General features: G+C 58.8%; 2 protein-coding genes across 3 annotated transcripts; both read right to left on the bottom strand.

Annotated features, from left to right (window-relative positions):
* Positions 1–1,344: 1,344 nt before the first annotated feature.
* Positions 1,345–15,420, bottom strand: NIBAN3 (niban apoptosis regulator 3). Its single transcript, XM_058563697.1, is given in 15 exon segments — positions 1,345–1,551; positions 3,005–3,088; positions 4,474–4,585; positions 5,386–5,555; positions 5,558–5,684; positions 6,801–6,959; positions 7,844–8,034; positions 8,786–8,948; positions 9,151–9,255; positions 9,336–9,451; positions 10,070–10,237; positions 11,774–11,888; positions 12,501–12,626; positions 13,791–13,921; positions 15,205–15,420. Coding segments are annotated over 15 exon segments (1,929 nt in total). The 5' UTR covers positions 15,260–15,420; the 3' UTR covers positions 1,345–1,444.
* Positions 15,421–18,667: 3,247 nt separating this feature from the next.
* PGLS (6-phosphogluconolactonase) lies at positions 18,668–25,759 on the bottom strand. Of its 2 annotated transcripts, XM_058563695.1 has the most exons (5): positions 25,424–25,757; positions 21,791–21,898; positions 21,271–21,372; positions 20,891–21,031; positions 18,668–19,021 (listed from the first exon to the last, which is right to left on the bottom strand). In XM_058563695.1, exons 1-5 carry the CDS (start codon positions 25,709–25,711, stop codon positions 18,884–18,886), a joined length of 777 nt encoding a protein of 258 aa, XP_058419678.1. In that variant the 5' UTR covers positions 25,712–25,757; the 3' UTR covers positions 18,668–18,883. The 2 variants fall into 2 exon arrangements, with proteins under 2 accessions (XP_058419678.1, XP_058419679.1); XM_058563696.1 differs by lacking the exon at positions 21,271–21,372 and having other exon boundaries at positions 25,424–25,759.
* Positions 25,760–26,032: the final 273 nt, after the last annotated feature.

Below are 26,032 nucleotides of genomic sequence, written 5' to 3'. Positions count from 1 at the left end.
TCCATGCCTTAAAGGTATCTGGGCTCAGAAGCTGCCGTGCCTCCGGGCGACTGCTCCCGCCGAGACCCCCACCCGATCCGCTGTCCAACTTCCATGCCTACAGGACCCGAGTTGTGTCACCAGGCGGACCCGGATACTTAGGACCTGGTCTGGGACTGGAAAGATCTGAGCCTCAGTTTCCTCGGCGGCAACCTGGGTTTTACCATCCTGGTTCCTACCTCGCTGAGGTGCCCTCGGGGTTGTTGTGTATTAAGCACACGGGCCCCGGCGTCCCCAGACCTGGCTTCAAATCCAGCCCCCCTGGGCTCGTTGTGTGAGCCTCAGTTCGTCCACCTGTAAAATGCGGTCACGACCGACCCCGCAGGGTTGGTGTGCAGATGGAGCCGATGACGCTTGAACGTGCTGGGCACGCGCCCCAGAGACGGGGTGGGCGTCCCCATAGAAATGCTACCAGGGGGGTTGTTTTCCAACAGTTTCATGTAGTTTCTGATTGATCGTTTTTGTGTCATTCTTAAAACTTAGGTTTTAAGAATGATGCTCAGATGTATATTTATGAACGTGAGTGGTGTAGGGAGGCTCAATATTGTTGAGTAAAATTCAGGGCACAGGTAGCGTGTCCTCAGGGTGTGCAGGGGCAGTAGGGCGAACGTCAGGAAAGGTGAGGAAAATCTCATTCTCCTGGGGGACGCTGAGATACCCAGGGCAGAATGGGAGGAAACCGTCTCCGTGGAGCGTGCATGTCCTCCTCTGAAACCTGAACTGAGAAGAACATTGGGGAAATCCCTCCGGAACCTGCTCCGGAAGCAGCTGCAAGGCTTGTGATGTGGAGAAGCTGCCAACCCCAAGTGGACAGATGATTCTTCTGGCAAGCAGAGGGAAGTCAGTAAAAGCTCTACTTTCAGCTGGGAAACTTGATACCAAGTTAAGATTTGGAGCAAGTAAACAAACCCCAAAGGCCCACAGCAAGCTGAGAAAAAATATCTGCAGCCTGTATAACAAAGCATTAATATCCTTAATATACAAAGAGTTCTTAGAGATCAATAAGAAAATGATAAAATCTCCTGAAGACAAAAGTAGGTAAAAGCTATGAACAGGCAATTCACTAACAAAACAAAGCAAAACCCACAAACATATAAATGGCCAATAAACATATTTTAGGTTCAATTTATTCATCAAAGAAATTAAAAATAAAATAATGAAATTTGTGTGTGTGTCTATCAAATTGACAATTTTTTCTTTTATGAAAATTCCCAGCGTTTGAAAAGGATATGGAGAATACGCACAAAGCATGCTGGTGGGAGTGGGGAAAAGCACAGCATTTCTGGAGAGGAGGTGGTGGAAGCATGGGGGTTAAAAGGCCTTGAGATGGTGCATATGCTTTGACTTAGAAACTCCGCTAGTAGATTTGCCTCCATTGGGAACAAGGATGAATGTGGGCGAGGATTCAGCTCGGGAATGTCCTTGGAGGAGGCGGGGGGCAGAGTGGCTGGACCTCAGCACCGGGGCCTGGTCGCCTGGAGCAAGTCCCTCTCTGGGCCTCAGTTTCCTCATCTGTAAAATGGAAAGTGTCATAAGGAGGTCAAAACATTGGACACGTCAGGTGCCTAGCCCATAACAAATGCTCAGAAAATGGAAGCTTAGTAATAAAAACTTCATAGAAATTTGTAAGCACCTAGAAGATCAGTGGGCCAAGGAGAGGAAGAGAGGTTCACAGAGAAGCTTCCAAACACATGGAAGACTCCCGCCCTCATCCCCACGAGGACACGCTCATTACAGTGAAGCCAGGACACTGTTTTCACCCAGAAGATCTGAGAAATCCCGAGTCAGCTGGCAGCCCTGGCAGCCTGTGGGGAAATGGGCCACCCACACAGAGGTGAGGGGCACCAGGCAGGACCCCAGCAGAGAGTGCTCTGGAGACCGCGATTGAAATGACAAACACACACCATCTACCCTGAGGTTTCACATTGGGGATTCACCCGCCGAGACCTGCGCTTCCACGGAAAGCATGTACAAGTTCATATACTGTGGCGTTAGCTGTTAGTGCGACAGACGAGAAGCAAAGCGCCCATCATCAGTTAGATTCGGTGAAATAGATTAAGGGGCCCATCTACCATCCCCCATCCCCGACTGCAAATCCCCAAGTATTCTGACACCCAGAAGTCTTTCTAAGACTGTTAAATCTTCATTAATCCCAGTGAGTGTGAATAGTCATCAGTTTATCTGCAGCAATCAACTATGAGATGCTGCCCCAGATCAGCTGGGGAGTGTATTGGTTAGCTACTGCTGCCTAACAAATAATCCCAAAGCTAGCCGCTGAAAACAGCACACGTTTATTATCTCAGACTTTCTGTGAGTGAAGAATGTGGGAGCCGCTTAGCTGGGTGGATTCACAAGGCTCTCACAGCAGCAATACCCACGGGGGCTGAGCTGGGAGCTGCTCCAGGATCCCTGCATCTGCCCTGGGTGCTGAGCATCCAGACAACAGACATCCTGCCCAGAGGACCAGTTGTCTTCTGCCCCAGCTCAGAGAGGTCCCCATGGAACATTCCCATCTCAGGGCTGGAGGGGAGGGTCCCTGCACCACCAGCAGTGTCAGCCTGGGCCCTACACGCAGGTACCGTTCCAACAAGGAGCTTGCCACGGGGGCCTGTAGTAGGAGGCCCGGCTGCCCTTGCTCACAGGGAACCCAAGGCACCCATCACCACAGCCTCCCCTAAAGTGCTGGGAACCAGCAACTGCTGGCAGAGGCCCCACTGAGTCCTGGCAAGAGGAGAGGGGACACAAATTCATGTGCGTGTCAGAGGGTCCCTTGATGGCTCTGACACACTCCATGGCTCCCATCACCCTTGCTCACTGTGAGCGTGGCCAACCCAGCCACGCCATGGGACAAGGTGCATGCTGTTCCATCCAGGAACCTACACTCTCGACCATCCCGTATACCCTGCACAGGCCGCCACCCCCCAGCAGTTCACTGACATAGTCCAAGAACCTGTGAGGGCCTCACCCGCTCCCACCTGGTCCCACGGAGCCACCAAGCAGCGACCCAGAGCACAGCACACGTCGCCGGCATCAAGGGCCTTCTTCAATTCTAAAACAAGAGATAAAGCCTGGTACCCACTTGGAGAAGGCTGGCATCCCACGGCTTCCATACATTCTCCCCGAGAGGCCACAGGAGGGCAAAGGCGGGAGGAAATGCCTCAGCCAGGAGCCCTCAACAAGTGGTTCACACAAGCCTCTCCCCATGTCCGTGACCGTGGCAGACATTGCTAGCCAATCCCCACAGCTTCACTGAGCCTGGACACTGCCGGCCCTCCCTCCCCACACAGCGCTCCAGGCAGACATCACACATCAATTGAAGATGGAACCCCCTAAGGACGTGTACAACCTCCAGGAATGGGTGCTGTCTGAGGTTACCTGTTTTCGGATTTTTCTTTTCCAATCAGAGAACAGCCTTTTTCCATTTAATATGTCCCCTTTTCTAAGGGAACTCGGTTCTTTTTATTTTGACGCCCACAAACCAAGGACACGTCCTCATCCTTACTTCCTGGCTCCCAGAGCCCTGGGGTCTCCGGGTCTCCCCCACCTCTCCAGCCACTCCTTGTACAGCCCTGCCTCCTCTTTGTGTCCTTCAAACACAGGCTCTTTGGGGTGCCTCTCCTATCTCTACACACCATGCCTGGCTGGGCCCCTCCTGTGCACGCAGTGACCTCCCAGGTCAACAACTCTGGCACTCTGGCTCCTGCCTCGTCCTCAGCCGGCTCTATCCTCCTGGTGGCCCCAGGACGATCCCCTCAGCCTCCTCTTTCGCTCCCAGTCTGGCCACCGTTGACCTCTGCTCACACACCTTCCGTGGCTCCCTACTGCCTGCCCAAAAGAGGCTCAGCTCCTCTGCCTGTCACCCACAGCCCTGCGTGTCTGCCCCGGCGGCCTCCAGCCTCCTTTCCTGCCGTTCCCCTTCACGCCCTCTGCGTAGGCCACATGGATGCCGCGACATCCCGAGTCGCCATCTCACACTGCTCATCCCATTAGTGCACAGGTCTCAGCAGTCACAGGCATCGGGTCACGAGTGAACTGACGAGGTGGGAGGGAGAAGAGATGGTTCTGGAGCCGCTTCCCAGCCCCAGAGATCCTGAGAGGCCTACCCCAAGTCCAAGAACTCTCAAGACCTCAGTGCCGGCTCAGAGAAAAACAGGGAGTGGTTGTTGAATTGATAAATGTGAATGTCTATCCTCAGTTTTTGAATTTTGCCTCCTTCCTCTCATCCTGAGAACTCCTACACACCCCTCACAGCCTTGCTGCAATGCCCTCTCCTTCAGGGAGCTTCCATCACTGCCCCTCAGTTTCCCTCTGTCCCCGTCGTGACCCTCAGGCTGAGGGCCAGTGTTCACAGGAGGTGAGCGGTGCCAGGCCCTGGGAGGCTCAGTGTACAAGCAGGGTCACCAGGCCTCCTTGAGCCCTGGGGGCTGGGCTCACCCCAGTCGATCCTCTGCAGCAGGAGCCCCCGGATGACGTCCTCATAGACGCCCTCGATGGTCAGGGCCGGGCTGCCCGCGGCCAGGACGTCCGCTTCCAGTGCAGGCAGCTCCTGCCACAAGGGAGTAGAGGCTGGGCTGGAGGCCTGGGCTGGGACGCGGGCTCACGCCCCAGCCCTGACCTGATTAGCTGAGAGGCCCTGGGCCTCAGTTTCCTTGTCTTTCAAATGGACTCCTTGACCCAAATTCCCCGTGGTGGTTGCGAGGGTGGTGGAGACAAGGCACCGCCCTCGCCAGCGGGAGCAGTGCAGGGTCTCCCGGGCCCCCACGGCTGCCTCCTCCACAGGGTCTTGAGCACCTGGGCAGACCCCTGCCCAGGGCCCCTAGGCCCCGTGTCGCCAGGCCCTGGGACCTCTCCCATGTCCTTCCCGCCCCTCGCTCCCTAGCTCAGCCACGCTCGCCTCCTCACCGTGCCGCCAGCTCACGCCCGCCGGCCTCAGGGAGCATGCTGCGGCCTCTGCCCCGAGCGCCCCTCCCCGGACGGCTCCCGCCGCCAGCGTGCTGCCTCTCAAGGCTCATCTTCTCAGGGAGAGCCTCCCTGACCACCTGGCACCCCCGACACACACACACACGCACGCACACACGCGCTCACACGCACACTCCCCCTCTGCCTCCTCCTGTCTCTGACGCCGGTGTCCTCTGCTGACACGTGACGCACGGGACCGCCCGGCTCCCAGGCGGCCAGCACTGAGCGCAGTCGTGGGAGAGGCAGAGGGCGCTGGGGGAGCCCAGGGGGCCGCCTGGCCCAGCCCCAGGGCCCGGGCAGCACAAGCCCCTGACTGCCCCAGTCGCTCTGTGAGGGAGAGCCCCCTGCCGCCTCGCAGGGAGACGCGGACGCGCCGCGGCGGCTCACCGCCCCGCAGCTCTGCTCCAGCTGGCTCAGCACGAAGGGCAAGAAGACGCGCAGCAGCCGCCCGCGGACGCGCCTCCTCCGCGCCCAGCCGCCGTCCGACAGGAACTTCCGCAGGACACACCCAGCGGCCGTCCAGCGGCCGTCCAGCATGCGGCCCGCCGCCACGCCCTCCCGCGCCTCACCTTCAGCACGCGCTCCCTGACTTTCTCCAGCTGCTGCGCAGCCTGGCCGCAGTCCAAGGCCGTGGTCAGACACTGGTCAGCCAGCTGCAGGAAGGTGGCCACAGCGTCGGCCATGAGCTGCGGGAGCAGGAGTTGGGACAGCCCTGGTATCCACGCTCTGGCCTTCTGGCCCTGCGCCTGTCTGCTGATCCCTTCTCAGCATCCAGCCTGTCCCCAACTTGCCACTTCCCCCAACCTCCCCCTGGTCTCAAGAAACAGCACCCCTCGCCTCTCAGGATCTGGGGGCCATCCAGTCAGTGAGGACCTATATGCAAACAGGCAACAAGTGCCCTCCCTTCTGGAGGATGGTGCCAGGGTGCCCAGCCTGGGAAGTAGAAAGCTGGCCAGAGTTTAGCCTCCTTGGCTGAGTACTCTTGTGCAGTGTACAAACTGAACAACTGAGCCAAGCAGCACTGGGTCATCCCAATCTCTGTCTCCTTCACTCACCATGTCCATCAGCAGGTCCCATCTCCTTGGCCTTCAAAACACAACCCGCTTCTCTCCACTAAAAGCACCCTTCCTGGTTCAGGCCTCCTCCCTGCCTCCCCCACTGCTGCCCTGACAGCCCTGCTCCCCACAGCCGGCGGGGCTTCCCAAACCTTGAGTCTGGTCTCGCTTCTCCCCTGCTCACACACCTGCTGTGGTTCCCCACTGCCCTCGGGACAGAGCCCGTCCCTTAGCCCCATACTCAAGGCCCTGACCCATCTGCCCACCCACCTCACGGGCACATCTCCCACCTTTCTGCCCTCCCTCAAAACCTACAACCCAATATCTCCAAATTGCTTCATTTTCCCCAAATGCAGACAAGCTCTTTCACCTCCCAGTGCTTATCCACACTCTTCCTTCCACCCAGGACATGCCCCACCACCCAGTCCTCCCACTGCTGCCCCAGCTTGGAAGTCCCCTCCTCCTGGAAGGTTTTCCAACCCTGCAGATGGGTCAGCGCCTCCTCGGGGCTCCCCCAGCACCTTGTGCGTCCCCACCACGGCCCTGTCCACCCCGTGCGGTCACCGTCCGGTCATGGGCTTGTGTCAGCACGACACTGGGAGCCTGGCAAGGCGGGGCCCAGTCATCTGTGTCATCGTGGTCCTCCCACACACACTTGGCACCTGCTAAGTGCAGGCTGCTGCTCTGGCCCCGTCCCTTACACCCCCCTGTTCCCCTTCTCCCTCCCAGCCCCCCACTGCCCCTCACCTGCTGTGCGAGATCCTGGGCCCCAAACACCAGGCTTCGAGTCCCCCAGAAGCCAAATGGCACCACTAGTCGCCTCAGGCGCCCCTGGCTGCGTTCAGCCTCGTGGTAGCAGATCTGCATCAGCTCTGGGTCCCACGGCATCTCCCCAAATGCGTAAACCTGGGCTCCAATGGCAGTCAGGTGAGAAAAGCACCATCAGCCAATGGAAACGCAGGGCCAAGAACCCCACAGCCAATTAATCAAAGGAGGAGCACCAATGGAAACACATCCCACCTCAGTTGTCACCAAAAAAATGCATATAAAGTAACAGTGAGGTACAATCTGATGGACATAAAACAGTAAGACCTTAAAAAAATGATAACATGGGGTGCTGGTAGGACGGAGGGGAAATGGGTACACTTAGCCCTTGTCGCACCTACACCCACCGCCTGATGCCCTCTCTGTACTGGGCCCCGGGGCTGCAGAAATGGAGTAATCCAGCCCTTGGGGAGCTCACGGAAAAGTTGGAGGAGATAGACTGTAGACAAACAACCACAATGGTGTGTAAACGCTTCTGCGAGGAGGGAAGCATAGGTGGCTGTGGATGCAGAAAGGGACCAGGGAAAGTTCCTGGAGGAGGCAATTATGAAATGGAGGCTTAGTCAGTTGAAAGTTTCCTGGCACACAGTAGGTGCTCATTTAACATCAGAAGAACTGAGCTGACCTGCATGGAGTAGAATTCTCTGGCTCAGGGGATGAGGGTGGGCTGTGGCCAAACAGAGGAAGGGGAGGAGGAGGGGTTTGGGGGAAGTTGACTCCAGACTGATGTTGCTAAAATGCCACTCTTGTTATCTTACTCCTTTCCCCCCACGTTTTAAACTGTGCCCCAATGACGATATAGCATGGTGGTCCACAATAAGTAAAAAGCAGCCTAGAACAAAGTTCAGAGAACATTTTCAAAAAAGGTTTTCAAACAAGGAAGATGTAAGGTTCACGAAACCCTCCTGTAAAGTTAATACATTGGCCATGGACCGATGCCTCCCCCCCCAGCCACTGGAGCTCACCTCCTCACGCAGCCGCAGGCCCGAGGGGCACCCACGCAGGTGGCGAGAGAGGCGGTCCATACCCTGGGCTAGGAGGGTCTGCACTGCCGCCAGTGCGGCCTCCACGGTGCTCACCAGCATCTGCGTGACCCGGGGCAGCTGCGTGGCCACCTTCCCGCGCAGGCACGACTCCAGGGGGCCCTGGACCGAGGCTGGGAGTGGAAGACACTGGCCTGGGTCTCCTCTGCGAGGTGCTCCACACACAGAGGGGAGGCGACCCTGGGCTCAGCAGCGTGAGGTGGACGGGAGCACAGACTCTGAGCACCTTCTTCTACCCACTTTACACAAGAGGAAACTGAGGCTTGGAGCGTGGTGGGTACCTACTCAAAGGCACAGGCCAGAGAGGCAAAGGCCGGATTCCAATCCGGTTCTCTCTGTTACTGAGCAGAGTGGGAGCCACCTCTGCCATCTGACCCGGACAACTCGGACAACCCAGGTCACACGTGCCACTGCCAGTGCCTCTGCCCCTCTCTCGCTGGGGCCTCATCTGCTCCGTCCCGGGCCCGCCCCTTCTCACCGCCGTGCCCTTCCTCTTCACCCTGCCCTGGTGTCGCCCCCTGGAGCCCCAGCCTGCAGATCACGCCCATTCTCGCACCTGGGCTCCGCCCTCCATGCCCCAGACTCTTGGCCCCGCCCCTTACACTCCCTGTTCCCCGCCTCCCTCTCAGGCTCCCGGCCCCGCCCCTTCCCGCCCATGGCCCGCCCCTTACACCCCTGTTCCCCTCCTCCCTCTTAGGCTCCAGGCCCCGCCCCTTACACCCGGTTCCCCTTCTCCCTCCCAGGCTCCCGGCCCCGCCCCTCTGCCCAGGCCCCGCCCTCCCCGCCTAGGCCCCGCCCCTGTCTGGGCCCCTCCCACCCTTCTAGGCCCCGCCCTCCCCGCCTAGGCCCCGCCCCGGGGCTCACCCCGCAGCCTCCCCGCCACGCGCTCCCGCAGCCGCAGCATCTGGTCCACGTCGGGGCGGATCGTCCTCTCCAGGGCCGCAAGCAGCTCGTCCTTTTCTGGCTGGAAGGCGCGGAGGCCCGCGGAGGCCCCGGCCAGGACAGCGGCGTGGACAGCGTCCAGGAGCTGCCCGGACCCGTCGAGCGGACCCCACACGGGCCAGGGGGCGGGGGTGGGGGGACAGAGAGAGAGAGAGACAGAGACGCAGAGAGACGGGGAGAGAGTTCAGGCGACAGTCGTGGGGAGGGGGAACCTGGGCGCCTGGATCCGGCCCCCATGCCCCGCGACCCCCGCGTGTCCCTGTCCCCCTCCGCGACCCCGCGCATACCTCGGTCCAGGCCCAGGCCCGGGTTCGGCCGGCCCCCCGCAGGCCGGGCAGGGTCTGGGCTCGCAGCGCAGGCAGCAGCTCCCGCATCAGCACCGCGGTCAGCACCTGCGGGAGAGGGGGCTTGGGCGCCGCGGCCGGCGACAGGGGTCTTGGGGGTCCGGGGTGCGGCCTCGGGCGGCACTGACCTCGGCGTCCGAGCCCAGGGTCACGTCGTCGTCGCCAAAGTGGCCTTGGTGCTGCCGATAGAGCCGAACGGCCTCCAGGAAGGCTCGGGCGGCTGGGGCCTGGCTTCTCTGCAGGACTGAGTGGCGACTCCTCAGTGCCCGGCCACACCTGCCCCATTCCACGTCTGCCTAACTCCCCATCGCCTGAGGGGGAAGCCCTCCGCCTCCTCCCCAGGCCCCACAACACCCAAGTCTCACCCACCTCCAGACCTTTGCACAGGCAGTGCCCTCTGCAGGGAACACGCCCCCCCAAGACCATCCATAGCCCATAAGGTGCTTATACGATTTAGGAAAAGGCATCCCCTGAGGGCAGTCACAGCCCAGGCAGCACTGCAGTCCCCAGCTGCCCCTCTTGTTAGGTACATTTGTGCAGTCAACAACCTACTCAACTGTATGTGTCAGTCCTGTTCCCCTTCTTTAGCTGGCTGGCCCCTTATCTTTTTCAGACCCCAGCTATGACATCCCTTCCTCTGAGAAGCCCTCCCTGATCCCCAAGGCTAAGCTTCCACAGGGCCCATGTGTCCCCATCACAGCCCTGGCCACTCATGACTGCCTGTTGTCCCCTTTATCTCCCCCAATGATCCATTTTATAGATAAAGAAACTGAGGCTTGGAAAGGGTCCCACAGCCAGCAGGGGCAGAGCCATCCGACGGCAGACCCGGAGCCACTCCTGCCCAGCCGTTCCTGGGACCCACCTGTTCCGCGAAGCCGGATGCCACCCTGCAGGGCTAGCCTCCAGGCACGCTGTGCCTCCCCGGTGGCTGCAGAGAAACAGAGGTGCCGGCGGAAAGGGTGCTGCAGGAACAGGGGGAAGCTAACGGGCATTTCCAGGAGGGGGGCAGGCTCTTCCTGTACGTGGTCTCCTGAAAGCAGACAGAGGAGGTTGCATCTTCGCTCATTCACGCACTCTAGACTCACCCACTCACCAGCAGAAAATAAACGACGCGCTCAGAGGAGCCCCTGGCAAGGACGTTGCTCCGTAAGCGTAAGCGCCAGCCAGCTGCTTCAGTCGCCTTGTCCTTCTTCCAGCTCAGCCCCAGGGAGAGGTGCCCCAGGGCAGACGTCGGCACTCCGTCCCAGCATTGCTCCCAGCCTCAGCACGCTCCTTGACGCAGCAGCCTGGGCCACCACCAGCAATCCATCCCAGCCGGCATGCGACCTGAGCCCTGCTTGCCACGGGGCGCTGCGGTCAGCCAGGCCCAGGCTGGAACCCGGCCACACCATTTTCCAGCTCTGCGCAGGGCCCAGTTTCCGTCTCTCTGAACCGGTTTTCCTACCTGTAACATGGGCTCAAAAGTGATACCAATGATCTAGAACTGCTGGGAGGACAGAGGAGGGACTTTACCTTGGGTTAGTCTCTTTGGGGTCTCCTGAATCCTCAGTGTGCTGTCCTGATTCCCGAGTGGCACATACAGACTGCAGGAAGACGCGTAATCGGGCAGTTGCCGCTCACTCGGCCCTTCCCCCGCAGCCCCAGAGATGACAACAGCTGCTGGCGTTTGGAGGGACATCGCTCCAGGTTTGTAAACCTGCACAGAGCTGCGTGGCGTGTGTTTTTGTAACGAGGTGGCGTTTCCCGGCCTATAACTGGCCCTCGCTCTTGGCATAGGGCTGGGCCACGTTCAGCGGCTGCGCTTTCCTGTCTGAGGACCCGGCTGTAACTTAGTGATCGACCCCAGAGGACGGGTGTTTGGGCAGTCCCGACATCGTCAGCGTCACCGCTTCTGCAGACGGTCCACGCTGCTGCATCTCTGTGTCACTTGGCATCGGGATGGCTCCACACTGAAGCAGAGGCTGCAGTTCTGGCTGCTGCCCCGTACTGTGTGACAATGCTCAGCCTCAGTGTCCTCGCGGTGGATGGGGTAGTTAGTGGTGGGGCTGCCTCCTGCGGACTCAGGAGACAACGCGGGGCCCGAGCTGCTCCTGACCCTATTCCTGGGCGGCGTGAGAGTGAAGGGTGGACAGAGGGAGAACCCTCCTGGAAACGCCGGGCCGGACAGCACACCCCGCAGCAAATCCGCACGATTTTCCTGGCTCCAGGGCCCGCCTCCGCACACACTTGCTGACACAGGTTTGACTGTGTTTGCTCTTGGTTACTTGGATTCTGGTCCGGTGACCTGACTCTCTCGTTCTGAGGAGAGTGGGTGTCTCCCTTTCTAGAGCTGGGGTGCTCACCCAGAGGCTGTGCTACCCTCCACGGGACACTTGACCGTGTCTGGAGATATTTTTGGTTGTCATACTTGGGGTGGGGGCGCTACTGACACCAAGTGGGTGGAGGCTAGGGATACTGTTCAACACCCCGGAATGCACAGGGGCCCCCCCAGCACAGAATGGTCCAGCCCCACTTCCAGCAGTGCTCAAGTCGAGGAACCCGCTCCTGGGGTCCCCAGGAGCCTTACCTGAGGAGTCTGGGCAGAGAGCATCCAACAGGCAGAGATATTCACGCTGAGAAGTCAGGAATGTGTACTCCGTCAGGGCCGTGGAGCCCAGGGGATGGCCCCCATTTTCATATTCCTACAAAAGGCATTGAGAGAAGTGGTTGGGACAGGTCTAAATTATAGCTTCCATGTCCCAACTGTGGGACCAGGGTAAGGTCTTGGGTTAGCTGAGGAAGTCCCCCACCCACCCCTGCATCGAACCCTCCACTCCCCCGCCCCCTCCTGCTCTCCCTCCCACACAGTGGCACCGCCAGCACCCACTGCGTGTGGGGCCAGCCCCAAGTGCTGTATGAGGACTGTCATCGAATCCTCAAGCCCATGTCGTGTGGACAATCATCCCCTCAATTCACAGGGGTGGAAACTGAGTCCCAGGGAGACAGTGACCTGCAGGAGTTCCCCAGCCTGGAAGCAGGGCCCAGATGTGACTCACAAAGGCCTCACATGGTTTCAACCTCAACTCCGCTGCTGACTGCGAGTGAGTCCCTACTCCCGGCCTGGGCCTCAGTTTACCCACCCAGCACAGCAGGAGATGGTCACCTAGCCCCGGGCCAAGCACACAGGGGACCTCGATTCATCCTAGATGATTGAAGAGCGGAGGGGTCTATGCTGGGAGCTGGACCCCAAACCCCAGATGGGGAGTGCAGGATGGAGAGGCTGGAGGCCAAAGGGACACAGGCCACTCACTCACCTCCCTGTGGCTGAACCACTCCAGGCGGCCGTCCCCACGCAGGACACAGAAGATCGGCTGCCACTGGGGTGGGTGGCCCCACAGCTGGGTCAGGGGCCCTCGGTGCTCTCGGACTCGAGGCAGCTTCTGCAGGAGGAGGGGCTGGCAGATGTCGGGGGCACGGGCCAAGGTCCCCCTGTCTGGACCACCCACCATGTCCTGGGCATCACCGAGTACAGGGCACTCAGGCACTGCTGAAGTGGGGCTGCTATTCCGTGTCAAGCCTGCTCAGGGCGTGCTCTCGTCTGTGGCACTTCCAAACATGAGCTGATGTGATCCTCCCACAGCCCCGGGAGGCAGACACTCTTGCCATCCTCGCTCCACTTGGAAGCAGACCTGTCCCCGCTCGAGCCTCAGATGAGCCCCCAGCCCTACCCCACGTTTTGTTTGCAGCCTGTGAGGGACACTGACAGAAAGGACTCGGGGCAGCCGCAGCCGACTCCTGACCCGGGCGACTCGCAGGTGTGTTCTTGAGGCCCGGATGGCGTGGCGCCCGTTGCGCAGCACAGCTAGCTGATGCGAGGGGCTCCAGGGGACACGGAGCAGGTGCGGTTTAGCTCTCTGAGGAACGGCCCAGCCTCCGTCCACAGAGCCCTCCCTCAGGCAGGCTGGGACGTCACCTTGTTTCCACTTTGTCACTCTTCTCACCACCCGGCCACCTGAATTGTGTGCTTTTTGTTTTGCCACTGGGCCCAGAGCAGGGCCCGGGGCACAGATGGGGCAAGACCAATACTTGATGAATAAATCAACTGCATTTGTGACGTTTTGATTCTTCGGCAGGGTGGCGGGAACCCGGGTGTTTGTTACATGTTTCCGGGCCTTTTCTTCCATCTCAGACTTTTCATAATCATATTGTTCAAACGTTACTATAGAAATCACGCACATAATGAGTGTATAAACTGCGTATTAAAGAGAATGTTCAGACTGAAGCAAGGGGAACCCTCTCCACACCACAGAGCCCCAGCATCGGCCAGCCCCAGCCCAGCGGCTGGAACCAGCAGGTGGCAAAAGCTGCAGGTGGGGTGACGCCCGGGGCCATGACGCCCCGAGTGGGTCGGCGAGGGTCCCAGCGGGAGGGGCTGCGTCCACAGCAGACAGCCCTGGGCGTGGTGTGAATGCTTGTCCAGAGGCTGAAGTTCTAACGAGGAGCCCAGGTCTTGGCTCTAGCGCGGGCAAGGCATGAGGTGGCTCCCGAACACGCGCCCCCCCCAGCCCCACCCCTCGGCCCCTTCCTCCCTCAGCGGCACCCACTTTGCTGCGCAGCAGCTGGCATCCGGCTGGCTCCTGGGGGCCGAGCTCACGGGAGACCTGCTGCGGGACGGAGGCGGCCAGCTGCCCGCGGTAGCAGGGCAGGAAGTTCCTCAGCAGGGCGTCCACCTGGCCTGGAGGGACAAGGGGACAGCGAGGCAGCAGAATCAGGCCCCAAGGACCTGCCGGGGGAGGGCAGCGCCGGTAGGGAAGCCACCTGTGGGCTCCTACCCTGACCCGAGAGCTGCCCAACAACACATGCTCCGAATTCCATTCACCTGTAACCCCCGACTGCCGGTTTCCACCCACATGGTGAGGGGAGCTAAGCGACTCAGGCTTAACCGATAACTGACCTACAGTAAACTTTAATTGCATAAAGTATACAATTTGATGAGCCTTGACACATGTACATATCTGTGAAACCATCACCACGATCAAGTTAATGAACAGATCCATCCCACCCGAAAGTTTCCTCTTGCCCTTTACCTGGGAAGGTTTTTGAAAATCTTTTAAAAGCCCCACCCTGGCACAAGGGAACTTTCTGAGGTGATGGAAGTGTTCTGCACCCTGATCTAGGAGGTGATCACACAGGTGTTAAAGTTCCTCAAGCTGTTCTCCTAAGATGTTTGCACTTGACTGCATGTAAAATATATGTCCCTCCTGCTGCCTAGAATGTGGACCCAATAACTGGAGCTTCAGCAGCCATTTTGCACCATGAGGTGACCTCAGACACACAAGCCACACACGGTAGAAACATGAGATGGAGGAAGTTCGGGTGTCTAACTTTTATCAACCTGCCTGACTGCGTACCCCTCTATAGGGGAGAGAGATAAATCTTTATCTTGTTTAAGCCACTACAGAAAAAAATCCCGACACTCTGTAGAGTAACTTGTTGAATCCATTTGTGTAATGATAACTTGACCTTCTTTCCTGGTCTAGATCATGAGCCCACAAGGGTGGGGCCCTTCCCAACCCCACTGTGTCCCCAGTGCCCAACACACAGTAGGTTCTCAACCATGTGTATGGAGGATGGAAGGCACCAGCCCTTCTTAGTCTGAAATCGGAGACTGACTCGGTCCCTGGGGTCCACACAGAGGGGCCTGCTGATCCCTGCAGGGAGAGGATCATCTGTGAGATCTGGCTGGGCCTGGGGCACCTCCCACCTGGGCCCATGACCCTCCACCCAAAACCCATGCCTTGAATAAGGCTACCAGATTTACCAAATAAAAATACAGGACACTAGTTACATTTAAATTTCAGGTAAATAAGGAATAATTTTTAGCATGTGTATACCATCATGCAACATTTGGGACTTATTATACTAAACAAACTACTCACTGCTTATCCGGACCTCACATCAACACGACATCCCCTGCACCTCACAACCGCAGCCCCGACCCACCCCCGCCCCTCTCACCCCTCATGTGCTGCTGCTGCCGCTTGTCTAGGGGGCTTGAGGGCTGCCCGCCCATCCTGCTGCTGTCTCCTGGGCTCCCCTGGGACAAAGCAGACACCTCTCCCCTCCGCACGGCGCCCAGGTTCCTGGGTTCAGGGGCGCTCCGGGAGCAGGGCGGCCTGTGAGGGGCCTGGATGCTGTGGAGACCGGCCGCCGGGGGTGAGAAGACAGAGCGTGGTCCGGTGTGTCTGTGTGTGTGTGGGGGGTGGGGGTGCCCACCCCCGCCCCGCCCCGCTCTGCCCTCTGCCGCGCCCCACCCTGCACCTGCGTCCTCCGGTTCCCAGGGCTGAGGCCCCCACAGCTGGTGGTTTCTGTAGGGCCCAGGGGCAGTCCTGGGGCAGGGGAGGAGGGTGGGTAGGGATGCAGGTCTATATCTTGGTGCCCAGCCCTGCTGTGCCTACCCCATGCTGGGCAATGCTGGGTCCCCAGAGGATCCAGCCTTGGCCCAGCCCCCAGGAGCCCCAAGGCTGGGGAGACAGAGCTGGACAGACACCCCCAGTCCCTGGGGGCAGTGCTGGGGCAGAGACAGTGGGTGGGGAGCAGTTGCTGTGCCCTGGACTGGCGAGGCGTGTCCCTTGTGTTCCTACTTTGCCAGCCCGTCATCCATCGGTGCATATAGCACTGGATTGGGTCGGGTTTGTTGGGTCTCCCCACCCCTTCACCTTTTTTTCCAGTGCCTGGAACAGAGCAGCCCTCAGTGGTTGTGACGGAAGAAAGGCAGGGGGGAAGGGAGGGAGGGAGGAAGGGTCTGCACTCCAAGCTGAATTGTGATCTAAAGGGGGTCTCACAGGCCTTCAGATGAGAGGAGTGTCAACTTCCAGTGGCTGGAACATGGGACATGATGGCTGGAGCACAAGCAGTCACCTTGGGCCATGAGGTGAAACCCAGATGATGACAACAGCAAAACTATGGTGTAGTTTCGGGAAGTGGGGTCCCCAAAGAGTTCATGACATTGCTGCACCAGCCCTGGATAGCCTCTCTTCAGAGAAAGAGCTAAACCTCCATTTTGTTTAAGCCACTGGGAACATCTACCTGTAATCCTCACCAATGCCCCAGGATTCATTTGTTCTTTCAACAAACATCACTGCATGCCAGCCCCTGAGCTGAGTGCTGGGGATGCAGAAATGAGCAAAACAGACCGTGATCCACCCCCACAGACCATTGGTGGGCACGCTCACAAAACTGTCAGATGATGATAAGGGTAAGGGAGAAAAATGGAACAGGAGCGGGTAGAAAATGCTAGGGCCAGGGAGAGGTCAGGGAGGTGGTGTTGCACTAAGACCTGGAGGCAGCGAGGGCCCAAGTCCTGCAAAAGGCTGGAGGCCAGGGCACGGGCAGCAGGCGCAGCACAGGCAAAGGCCCCGAGGTGGGGCAGTGCCTGGCGGGTTCTGGGAACAGCAAAAGGTGGGCGGGCTGGAGGGGGGAGTGAGGGCCAGATGTTAGGGGAGGAGAGTGGGGGGTCGCAGGGGCCACACGGGGGCTCGTGGACCAGTAAGAAGGGGGGGCTTCGCTCTGCAGGCAAAGGGGAGCCCCAGGCAGGTCTGGAGTGGAGATGGCTGCTGCTACGGGGACAGGGGCACAGGAGAGGTGACACGGCCCAGGCAGGGCCCCCATGCAGGTCTCTGTGCTCGTCTCCTCACTTTCCCTTGGCTTCTCGGCAGCTGCGGGGGTCACGGCCACCTGCTGTCGCTGAGCCGCACCCTACCCCACCCCGGGCTGCTTTCCCCCCAGCTCTCTCCGCTGCCTTCTCCACTGTTTCCGCTCGGCCCGTCGCACTTGCTCCTCTCACACGAGTGACCGCCCACACCAGACCTGAAGGAAACGTCACTTTCTGTGGTTTCGGCTTCGAGGTTTCAGTTCCCACGTCCCCTCAGGTGCCTCTGTGGGACACCCCCCGCCCCCGAACCTGGCAAAGCTCGAGCATGGCTGAGTGGCCTGAGCGGCCACCAGCTCCCCCACTGCAGCCCCTGGAGCGGGGGCCACCGCCGGGTGGGCCGCCAGCAGGCGCTCTCCAGGAAAACGCTGCAGCCCTGGCACAGTGGAGGCTAGAGGCGCCTCGGCACATTCAAGGCTCTGAGCAGGCCTGCAGCGGGGCTGCTAGCAGAGCTCGCTACCAGCCCTGTGTGTGCAGGGGGCTTGGCCAAGCGGGTAGTGGGTTGAATTGTGTCCCCCAAAAGGATATGTCACAGGCTACTATCAAAAAAACAGAAAACAACACGTGTTGGCGAGTATGTAGAGAAATCGGAACCCTTGTGCACTGTTGGTGGGAATGAGAAATGGTGCAGCCGCTATGGAAAATGGTATGGCAGTTCCTCAGAAAGTTAAAACACAGAATTATAAGATCTAGCAATCCCACTTCTGACCCAAAAGAATTGAAAGCAAGGTCTCAAAGAGATATTTGTACACAATGTTCACAGCAGCATTACTCACAGTAGACAAAACATGGCAGCAACCCCAGTGTCCACAGGTGGATGAATGGATAGACAAAATGTAGTGTACACGTAAAGTGGAATATTATTCAGCCTTAAAAAGGACATTCTGACACCTGCTACAACATGGATGAACCTTGAGCACGCTACACTCCATGAAATAAGCCAGACACAAAACGGCAAATACTGTGTGATTCCATTTATATGGGGTCCTTAGAGGAGTCAGATTCACAGGGACAGAAGGTAGGATGGAGGGCGCCAGGGGCTGGGGGAGGGGGAGAGGAGCTAGTGTTTAATGGGACAGAGTTTCAGTTTGGGACGATGAAGAGTCCTGGAGACGGATGGTGGGAGGGCTGCACGACCATGTGAATGTGCGTAGCACTACTGAGCTGGACACTTACAAATGGTCAAGATGGTAAATTTTATGTTATGTGTATTTTAACACAATTAAAAAAAAAAGATGTGTCTACATCCTAACCCCTGGACCCTTAGGATGGAAGCTTGTTTGGAAGAAAGGTCTCTGCAGATATAGTTAAGGACCTTGAGATGCGTTCCTCCTGGATTTAAGGCGGCACTAAATCCAATGGCAGGTGTCCTTATCAGAAGAGGAGAGGACACAGAGACACAGACGGGAGAAGGCCACGTGAGCATGCAGGCAGAGACTGGGGCGACGTGTCTCAAGCCAAGGAACCTCAAGGGGTGCCAGTAGCCACCAGGAGCCCGGAGAGGCCCAGGACAGAGTTCCCCTCAGAGCCTCCAGAGGAGCCAGCCCCGCCCGCCCCTGATCTCAGACTCCCAGCCCCCAAAACTGTGTGAGAAGCAGCTCCTGTTGTTTAAGGCCCCTGGACGGTGGTACTTCGCTGGGGCAGCCCTAGGACACTCATCTGGGGTGCCCGTTCCTGCTCTCTGCTGGCCGGGACGAGGCCTGCAGATCAGGTGCTCAGCCTGGGCACCCCGGCTCTGCTGCCCACCAAGGACCACGAGACACTAGAGACTTCAAACAAACGCCCCTTTAATGACTGAGTCGCCCAAAGCCCCGACCCGTGGGCTGAGCCCCAGGCAGGGCTGGAAGCCGGACCCATCGGCTTACAGTGGCACCACGCTGCTTTCGGGAAAGGAAGCCGGGAGCGTGGTGGCGGCGGGGCCCAGCTCCCGAAGGTCCCGCCGCTCGGGCCTCTCATGGTCCCAGCCGCCGTGTCCCTCGGGGCCAGCTACAAAGTGGAATGCTTCTCGAAGGGCACAGTCAGGAGTCGGGCGGCTGCCTCGTCCAGGAACCAGCAGAGTTTCCCGGTGTGGGGCTGGACCAGGGCGGCGGGCAGCGGGTTCTCCTCCTTGGCCTCCAAAATGCGCTGTGCAGGGAGGGCAGGGGCATGAGGCCTCGCACCTGGGCCCCCCACAGACAAGACTCTGCTGCTCTCGAGACCTGATGCCACCCTTCCAGCTGCCCCTGCTTCACACGACCAGCAGAGACAGGCCCCTTCCCTTCTGTCATCTGCGACTGTTTGATACTGGGGTTGGCACACCTTTCCTGCAAAGACCGGAGAGCCCCCCTCACGGCTCTGCAGTCACACCTCGTCTGTCACAGCCACTCGGCTCTGTGGTTACGGAGCAGCAATGGCGGCAGGTGATGCAGCGACAAACGGGCACAGCCAGGTTCTAGTACTGCTGTATTTACGGACACTGAAGTCTGAATTCTGTGGAATTTTCACACGTCAAGGAATATTATTCTTTCTCGACTTTTTCCCCAACCGCTTAGAAACGTAAAACCTCTTTTTAGGGGTTTTAGGCGGGACTTGACCCCGCTGGCTGTGGTGTGCTGGCCCCTAACATGACCTCATGATTAGCTGGAATTAGAAATACTGCTTCCTGCAGGCCAGCCTGCCCCAAGCTCCCTGCATCCGTCAGCTCACTCACTTCTGACTACAGCCCTGGGAGGTCACCTCTTCTCACCCTCACTTTACAGCCAGGGTGGCCTCAGGTGAGTGGACTCTGAGCTGGAACCAACTCAACCAACCCTCAGGGGGTCCTCCCAACCCACTTCGCAGATGGAAAAGTTGAGGTGTTGGGGGTTAAGTGGACGCCCAAGGCCAGGCTGGGCATCTCTGGCAAGGACACTGTCCACTGGACTCTTTAGGGTCTGCCTCCCAAACCCCAACTCTAAGCATCTCTGTGAAGACATCTGGGCCCAAGGTTTTGGGGGAGAGAATTATTATTTATTTACCTTTAAAAATATTTCCAGTTTCTTCCATAGTTGTTGGTCTTTTCAATGATGGCAATTAATTTTTTTATTTTCTTTACTTTTAATGTCTTATTTTATATTTTCCTAAAATATTATTCATAACTATACTTTTTTCCTATTCCTACTTTTTTACTTATTCCTACTACATATGATTGTTTTTCCCTCTTGATTAGCTTTGCCAGGGGTCTATCTTTTGGATCTGTTTACCACTAACCCATTAAGTATATTAACCAAGTCATTAATTTCTGATTTTTTTTATGTGTGTGTGTGAGGAAGATCAGCCCTGAGCTCACATCTGTTGCCAATCCTCCTCTTTTTGCTGAGGAAGACTGGCCCTGGGCTAACATCACTGCCTATCTTCCTCCACTTTATATGGGACACCGCCAGAGCGTGGCATGACAAGCAGCGCGTCGGTACGCGCCCGGGATCCGAACCCGGGCCGCCAGCAGTGGAGCGCGAGCACTTAACCGCTACGCCGGGGGCCGGCACCCTCAACTATTTTCTATTTAATGTATTATTATTTTTTTATTTATTTATTTTTTTTGGTGAGGAAGATTGGTCCTGGGCTAACATCTGTGCCCATCTTCCTCTACTTTATATGTGGGACACCACCATGGCTTGACAAGCAGTGTGTTGGTCTGCACCTGGGATCTGAACCTGCGAACCCCGGGCTGCTGAAGCAGAGTGCGCAAACTTAATTGCTACGCCACCAGGCTGGCCCCTATTTAATGTATTTTTAAATGCATTTAATGCTGTGAATTTACCTCTGAGTGCAGCTTTGGCCTCATCTCACCAATTTCATTTCATAATCGCTCATTCCTAACCAGCCTGTAATCACAGTTTCCATCTTCCCTTCAACCCAAGAATTACTGAAGCATCTTGGGATCTGGTGCTTCTAGCACAAGAGCAGGTGGGGTCACATTCTCCCCTGGGCCCACATGCCCATGACCTGCCTGGGAATGGGGCCCCCAGCCGTTACCTTCAGAACAGCCGCCTTGCCTTCTCCGGTCGCCACAAAGATGACAGTTCGGGCTGCGTTCAGCACGGGCAGTGTGAGGGTCACACGCTGTGGTGGTGGCTTCGGGGAGTCGCTGATGGGGGCCACAATCTTCTCCCGCTCCTGGAGGAGGGAGCCCCAGGGCGGAGAAAGGAGAACAACATCATTCCAACTTCTTGAGTACTGGTGCACACACGCCCAGCACGGCCCCTCCGTCACCCCACCCCGCCATGGAACTTGACTTAAGGCCCCTGTTTTAAGACGCGTAAGCTGAGGCTCAGAAGGGTGCAGCCTCGCCCGTGAAGCCCCAGACAGCAGAGGCCAGGGTGCGGGGAAGGCAGGGCCTGCATGGGCGTGCTCACCTGCAGGAGCGGGTGGTCTGGGAAAAGCGAGCAGGTGTGGCCATCGGGGCCCACCCCCAGGATTAGCAGGTCGAAAACTGGGATGGAGTCCCCTTGGAAGGCCTGGGTGGAGGAAGAAGACCATCCAGAGGGGTTGTCAGGGAGAGGCTCGAAAGACACAAAGAGAGAGTGGTCAGAAAAAGAATCCCCGGGCTGTGACACGGGGAGTGATGCTCAGCCTCACCTGCGAAAAGAGGGACTCTAATCTACGAGGCTCTACGTTCCACCTCTCCCACCACACAAGAGTCTGGGGACACAACCGTCCCCAAGATGTGAGGACCCAGGCCCACTACCAGAGCATCAGAGGCACCCTTGAGGGGGGATCCTCAAAGGGCTCTGCCCAGGGCGGGTTGGGTCTGCCCATTGCCCCCAAGGGAGTTTCTGGTGACTATCAGGCAGTGTCACCTGCAGGGCTGTGGCCTCGCCCTGGGAACAGCCGTTAGGGGACAAGGCCTCCCTGCAGCTGCCCCAAAGGACTCACCTGTCGCAGCTTCTTGGCATAGTCCTCGGCCGCCTCCTCCACGGGCAGCTGGGGGTCAATGGTGATCACCTGGCTGTCGGGGATGGGCAGCCTGGAGAGCAGATGGGTCTGCGGCAGACAGAGGGACAGCGTCACCAACGGTAATGCACAGCTCTCGCTAGAGCAGGGCTTCCAAATGTGACACCCGTGTCCTCCAGGTGAGGATGCGACTGTCATTACACCCACTTCCTGTGTGAGTTGGGGTCCCTGTGGATCCCAGTGGCATTCTGCCAGAGGTCTTTCAAGTCCATTGTGATTGGGGGCCTCCCGGCCCCCGCCTGCACCCGTCTGGCCACACCATGGCCCTGTCTCAAAGCCCCCAGGGTTCCTTGGCCCTCAGGATAAAACCCAGCCCCTCTCTGCCCTCCACCAGGCCCTTCCCACCCTAGCCTGTTATATAAGCTGCGGCCCCTGTCTGGGAAACTCCTATACATCCCTCAGGCCATCTCCTCCAAGCAGCCACCCCTGTCTGCACCTCCCTCTCACTGCTGCTTGGGGGCACTGCATGTAACTGTGATAAGCACTGATTTCTCTTCTGGGTTGCCACTACAGGGTTCCCATGCCCAGCACACAGCAGGTGCCCCAGCCTCAGATCAGTGGCTTTAACGCAAAAGCTCTTGGAGTCAGGCCTCCCGCGAGGTGGAGGGCTCCAGGTCCCTCCCACTGAGACGAGCCCCAGGGCCTGATCTGCCCTGGGACAGATGCTGGCGACCCCCACGCCGAGCCTCCCTTCAGGCAGGGACTAGCTCAGCCGGGGCAATGCCAAGCTGAGCCACAAAGGAAAAACACGGAAGCAGCAAAAATATAGCCTGTCTGGAGCAGAGGGGGAAGGTGGCAGTCACGTGGGGTAAACCCACTACATCTCACAGGGCTGACCACCTGAATGCTGGCCTGAGGAGTGTGGGCTCTATACTGAAGGCAATGGGGAGCCAAGGAGGGCGTGTGAGCTGTGGAGGGACACCATCAGATCCCTTGTTGGAGACTTCTCTGCTTTGCCCAACGCCCTCATCTTCACACTACCGCGGGGATGGCACTGAGCAAAGCCAGGAGGGAGCACGGTGCCGCTTTTCTGTCACCTGAGTCCCCCCCTTAGCTGCCCTCTCCCTACAGGTTCAGAGCGGATCCCTCCTTCTCTGGCTGGGCCTCCAGGGAGCCCAAGGCCGGGGCGTCGGTTGGGCAGTTTCCAGGAAGTGGAACTGCTGGCTGATGGGGCCCGTTCTCTTAAACTTGGAGGCGCTGGGGAACCTCCCCAGTGGACAAAGCCCTGGCTTCGGCAGCAGCAGGCCACGGCACAGGGTGTGTGGGACAACATTCACGCTGAGAGCCCCAAGGGGCCGGGAGTCTGTCCTCCAGGAGGGGTGCCTCTGCATCCCTCTAACGGGCTGACTAGTGGCCCCCCAAACTCACGTCCACCTGGAACATCAGAACGTGACCTTATTTGGAAAAAGGCTCTTTGCAGACGTAATTAGGATGAGGTCATAGTGGATTGGGGGGGCCCTAAATCCAATGTCTGATGTCCCTATAAGAAGAGGACACAGAGAAAATCAGAGAAGGCTGTGTGAAGATGGAGGCAGAGATTGGGGTGATGTGGCCACAAGCCAAGGAACACTGGAGCCCCAGAAACTAGAAGGGGCCAGGAAGGCTCCTCCCCTAGAGCCTCCGGAGGGAGCGTGGCCCTGCCACACCTGGATTTTGGACCTCTGACCTCCAGAATTGTGAGAGAAGAAACTCCCATTGTTTTAAGCCCCCCAGTCTGTAGAATTCTGTCAGGGCAGTTCCAGGGAACTAACGTGATTCCCATCACAGGGGAACCAGCAGAAGGAGCAAATCCTCACCCCACCTTCGTTCCCACCCCACAGCCTCTGCCTCTGCCTCTGCTGTACCCGCTACTCCAGCTCTGCCCGTGGCCAGGTCCTCACACCCCCCAGGGCTCAGCTTAAATGTCACCTCCTCAGAGCGCCCACCCCTCAACGTCCTGGCTGAAGGGTGCTCACTCCCTCTTCCCAGGCACTTTCCCTTGTCTCACACTATTGTCTTTGGTCCACACTGCATCACATTAATGCTCTGAGGGGACCTCCCTCCTTACCACCGTGCGTGTCAGTGCCCGGTGCCCCACTGAGCCCCATGAGAGAACTGCCCAGCTCCCCACCGTGTCCCCAGCGCTGGGCACAGGCACATGCAATGAACATCTATGCAACTTTCTTTTACTGTTTTGTTAGAATTTTGTTACTTGAGTAGTATAGTTTTTCTAATTTAAAAAAATTAAAAGTTTTTCAAAGTCACACAAAGTGAGAAAAAGCCCACTTTTTGCTTATTTTGTGTGTGTGTGAGGAGGATCAGCCCTGAGCTAACATGCGTTGCCAATCCTCTTCTTTTTGCTGAGGAAGACTGGCCCTGAGCTAACATCTGTGCCCATCTTCCTCTACTTTATATGGGACGCCGCCACAGCATGGCCTGACAAGCAGTGCGTTGGTGCACGCCCGGGATCCGAACCTGTGACCCCGGGGCCGCTGCAGCAGAGCATGCGCACTTAACCACTATGCCACTGGGCTGGCCCCCCAAAAGCCCACTTTTTAATTAAGCTCTTGGGGAAGATACACAGGAAGGTGGATGCTAAGAGTGGCCCCTGCCCCTGAGATGTGTCTCAGGTGCCATCTGAGGGGTCTGGAGGTCTAGGTTCAAACCCGGGCTCCCCCACTGGTCACTAGGTGACTCGGGCAGGCAGGTAGTAAGGTCTCTTCCGGCCTCAGTTTCTCCATCTATGAAATGGAGTACTAACAGCCCCCGCCTCCTAGGCTGTTGTGGGGTTTCCTGAGATGAGGTGAATGAAGCACTTGGCAATGGTAAACCTTCCTTCTTATTACAGAAAACAACGACCAGCAGCTCAGGCGGGTGCACAAAGAGAACACCACACCAGGACTGAGGACAGAGCTCCCACGGAGGCCACCCTCCCACATGCCCCTGGCCGGGTTTCCTCCTGCAGAGCAGGGTGGGTTGACTCAGATGTAGTGGAGGGGGGTGGGGACCAACCCAGGGTCGACCAAGGCTCCTCCAAGCCTGTTTCTCTGCTTGTAAAACGGGGCGCGTCCCCCGATTCTAGAGGAGCCCAGGGCCCAGGCCCAAAATAATGAGCCCGGAGGCCACGGGAGGCCATCAGCGCTGCAAGCCGCGTGGAGACCATGGAGCACCCGTCGCGGTTACAGGCGGGGAAACTGAGGCCCAGGCTCTACACCAGCTCCCTCCTGCCTGGCTCTTCCCTAACTGCCCTTGCAGGCCACGAGGCTGCGGCGCCTGAACTGCTCCAGGTCCCTGGTATGGGCCGCTCCGCTTCACCTCCACGCCTCTGTCCACGCCGTTCCCTCTACCAGGCCACCGGATAAAGCACGACGAGGGACTCACGGCCCCCACCGGCCCACCCGGGCGGCAGTGGAGGCGTGGCCCAGGTGGGAGCTCGGGGCGCCCAGCCGACCACTCCCGGCTCCCGTCCAGATAGAGGCAGACAGCACGGTATGACCCTGCGTGACCCCCGTGGTGGGCTGCAGGCGATGGGCGTGCCTTCTCGAAATGACCCCCGGCGGCCCCCGTAGCTCTCACCCGGTAGAGGCCGTACGTGCTCTCGGCGTGCTCGAAGGGCACGAGGCGCTCGTCGCAGAAGCCCAGCGTCCAACGCGCGAGGCTGGCGGGCCCGGCGGCGGCGGCGGCGGCGGGCAGCTCGCGGGCCAGCATCGAGACGAGGCTGCCGCCCGACAGGCCGAGCGCGAAGCGGGCGCGGGCCCCCGCCAGGCAGCACGCCGCCCGCTGCGCCACCAATTGCGCTAGCGACGCGCCCAGCTCCTGCGGGCTCGAGAAGACCGAGATGACGCCCGCGGCCGGCGCGGCCATGGTGGCGGGGAGGCGGCAGCGCTCCCACGGCCGCCAGCGCGCCTGTGCGAAGGCCGCCCGGCAGCCGCTCCCAGTGCCTTTGGGTGGCCGCCTCTGGCACATGCGCAGTCCCACGAGTGAAGCGCCCGCAGGGCCTGGCGGTGGGTGGGGCCGCGCTCATTGATTCTCGGCACGCCGCGCGGATCTCTTTCCTGGGCTGCGGCGGGCGAGCTGGCGCAAGTGCTCTCAACCGCCTGGTGTCAGGGCGGGGCCGGAGAGAGGAACCTGGAGCCGGAGAGAGGAACCTGGAGCCGGGGGACCCCAAGAAGGGGACGAGGGGTG

This window comes from Diceros bicornis, chromosome 20, assembly GCF_020826845.1.
Source record: "Diceros bicornis minor isolate mBicDic1 chromosome 20, mDicBic1.mat.cur, whole genome shotgun sequence".
NCBI lineage: Eukaryota > Metazoa > Chordata > Mammalia > Perissodactyla > Rhinocerotidae > Diceros > Diceros bicornis.
Note: the sequence above shows the minus strand (reverse complement) of the source record. Positions and strands in the feature narration are given on the sequence as shown.